General features: G+C 39.0%; 1 protein-coding gene across 1 annotated transcript; it reads right to left on the bottom strand.

Annotated features, from left to right (window-relative positions):
* Positions 1 to 221: 221 nt before the first annotated feature.
* Positions 222 to 1,238, bottom strand: LOC125255527 (aerolysin-like protein). The gene has a single exon (XM_048170842.1). The coding sequence runs from the start codon at positions 1,236 to 1,238 to the stop codon at positions 285 to 287; it is 954 nt and encodes a 317-aa protein (XP_048026799.1). The 3' UTR covers positions 222 to 284.
* Between the last annotated feature and the right edge of the window lie 1,660 nt (positions 1,239 to 2,898).

Here is a 2,898-nt window from a genome sequence, read left to right as displayed (position 1 = left end):
GAAAATAATTCAAGGAAACATTGCTTGTAACACAGGGTTTATTGAATAAATTGTCATTTAGAAGACATTACAAAACCTGTTTCTAGAGGTTATTTTAAAGTGATTACACAAAATATGAATCTATATGAATATGTGTGTATTGGTATTATATAAGACTATTTGCAAATACAGCAAATGTTGTGTGTATATACACACACAAACATATATATTTTCCCTGAACACCCAACTGATACATGATTGACAAAATTAGAAGTAAAGAACTTGTGTTACATGTGCAATCTGTCTCAACATTGCAGAGGAGATTCCTTAGTCTCCACTTTGATTTCAGTGTAAGTGACGCCTTTGTATGTGCCCTTGGTTTCGTACTGTAACACACTGCCATTCTTGCAGGTGATCTGCACTGTGCCAGTGTAAGGTATGTCAAAAGTGGCTCTGCCAATGGTGATGTCAACATCCACCTTCTTCCCTGGTGGCACATCAACATCAGTAGACAGAGTTTCAGCTTTCTCATCTGAATACTCGTGACTGTAAGTGCTTTCAAGTCCAACACTAACACTGTATCCTCCTTTAACTTCTGCAATCCCTGGAATCCCAGCCTTCACTTCCATACTAAATGTTGCTTCTAAACTTGAACTCACAGACCATGAAGATTTGTTGGTTATTGTCTCTGAGATTTCAACTTTTTGTTTTTGAGTGATGGAAGAGTCGTTACTGTAAGAGAGGGAATCGATTGATTTTATTGCTACCTCTGGTATCTGTTGGCTGATAGTGGGATATTTGACATCAGTGAGAACTGCTGATTGAACTTCATTGAGAAACATAAATCCCATGCAGTCGATGTCAGCACCAGCTCTTCCTACAACTCCCAAACAATATCCAGAGCCGACATCCATGGGATATTCTGTTTTCAAACCCTGTTTTTTCATCTTTGCAAAGAATTCTTTCCCAAGACTGGTTGTGAATTTGATAGCTCCAAGACGTGATCCTGCTCTGTTCCCCCACAAGGACAGTGAGGTGAAACACTCACCAGGCTGGAACTTGAACTCTTGAGGATCTCCAGCTGGTTCTCCAAAAGTCTGATCTCTCCCATCTGAAAGCCAAACCCTGACAGCCTTCACCTGCCATCCTCCAACCCAAACCCAGATCTTCTCTAAACTGGCACCGTTGTTCTCACCAGTTAATGAAAATGGACCACCTCCATGTCCACCAATTTGCTCTAGAGTTGTTGGGTAGGACATCTTTGAATGAAATTGATCTGAAAATAATATCACAGATCAGAATTAGCATCAGCTATATACTTTCTTGCAGTGTTTCCCACCCCAGATTCTGGAGACACAACAACTGTACATGTTGGATTACTTTTTTTAACTGACCCATCCATTTCTGGTCTTCAGGTCTCTATTAATAAGCTAATGAGTTGAATCAAGTGTGTCTGGATAGGCAAACATGCAAAATGTGCAGTTCCCTTTCAGTCAGTCACATTCAATGTCACATCAGTGACTGATGAATTGGGCTCTCAGGTGAGATTCCAATTCGTCAGTCACTGACGTGACATCTCCGTTCCCTCCTTCAGGGAATGAGGGTTACATACGTAACCAAGATGTTCTGGCATGCCTCCAGGAACAAGGTTGGGAAACATTAATCGCTTTTCCACTGTCAGGCCGAACAGTTCTATAAAGGGCAAGTAATGGGTTTGGTTATATTAGATTAGTTAATTTTCAGTTCGTTCACGAATGTAACATCACTAATAACATTCCAAAGATCACTGTTACCAGTCCCACAGTGGAAAATAAAACCATATCCACACTGGCATGGAATGGAACAATTAAGCAATGAGAACGGTTTGGTCCAATGGTGAAAAAGCAGCTATTGTTGTGTAGTCCTGTGGTGCTTGCATGCAACCAAATCTCCTGGCACTGCGAATTTATAGCACAAATTCATGCTTTCATTTGGCGTGCTCTTTATAAGCAGAAATCACCTGTTACGTGCATCCGATACACTGTATTCAGTTAAATTTAATTTGAGTTTTCTTTAAATCAATAGTAAGTGAAATTATTTGGCTATTAGTGTTCTTATCATTATGGGAAAAATATACTGGGAAAATGTATATTTCATCAAATATATTGTACTCTAAAATTGCTATCAAATGAAAGCTATATGTCTAACCACGTTGTGTTCCAAATTTGAAGTTGATATCACAAAAATGTAAGTTCCTATGAGATTTTGTTTAGGCGCTGTACCAAAAATTGCCATTGGGTGTCACCGACATTCTATTGAACTTTTTAATGCATTCTCCTGTTACATATTGATACATTTCTGTCTAAATATCACTTCTATCACAAAACAAATATGGAACCTGAGACTCAGACCTTTACAACTATGTGTTTTGTCAAGATCAGAAAAGGTACTGACTATAAAGTAGCTAAAATAAATATTGTAATATGAAACCTGACACCACCCACTAGAGGAGCTGGCTTAAAGAAATTAAATGACTGATTCCATGGTAACACAACATCTGATTTCAAAACAGTTTTCACAGGCTAAATCTTGAGTTTGTTAGCTTTAGAATGGTACTCAGTTGATTACTAAAATATGTGATATGAAAAAAAGGCAATAAATAAAATAAGCACCAAGCGGCCCGCCTGTCGCAGAGATGAACTCCATGATTCCCTCCTCTGGCCTCCTCCAGACTATTTAAGACTCTTATTACTCCATCACAATTGCGAAGTCTTGTATTGCCACGGTGTATATTTCTGAGCATTTTCTTGTATTATCTGCCTACCTGTTACTGATCCTGTTTGCTTCTCGTTTACGATTCTCTGCCGTCTACCTTTGGACTGTTTATTGTTACCTGGACTGTGAGTGATATCCGCCTGCCCTGATTCCTTGTCTGTACCC

The sequence above is a fragment of the Megalobrama amblycephala genome, linkage group LG20, assembly GCF_018812025.1.
Source record: "Megalobrama amblycephala isolate DHTTF-2021 linkage group LG20, ASM1881202v1, whole genome shotgun sequence".
NCBI lineage: Eukaryota > Metazoa > Chordata > Actinopteri > Cypriniformes > Xenocyprididae > Megalobrama > Megalobrama amblycephala.
The sequence above is the reverse complement of the archived record's forward strand: the minus strand, read 5'-3'. Positions and strand labels throughout refer to the sequence as shown.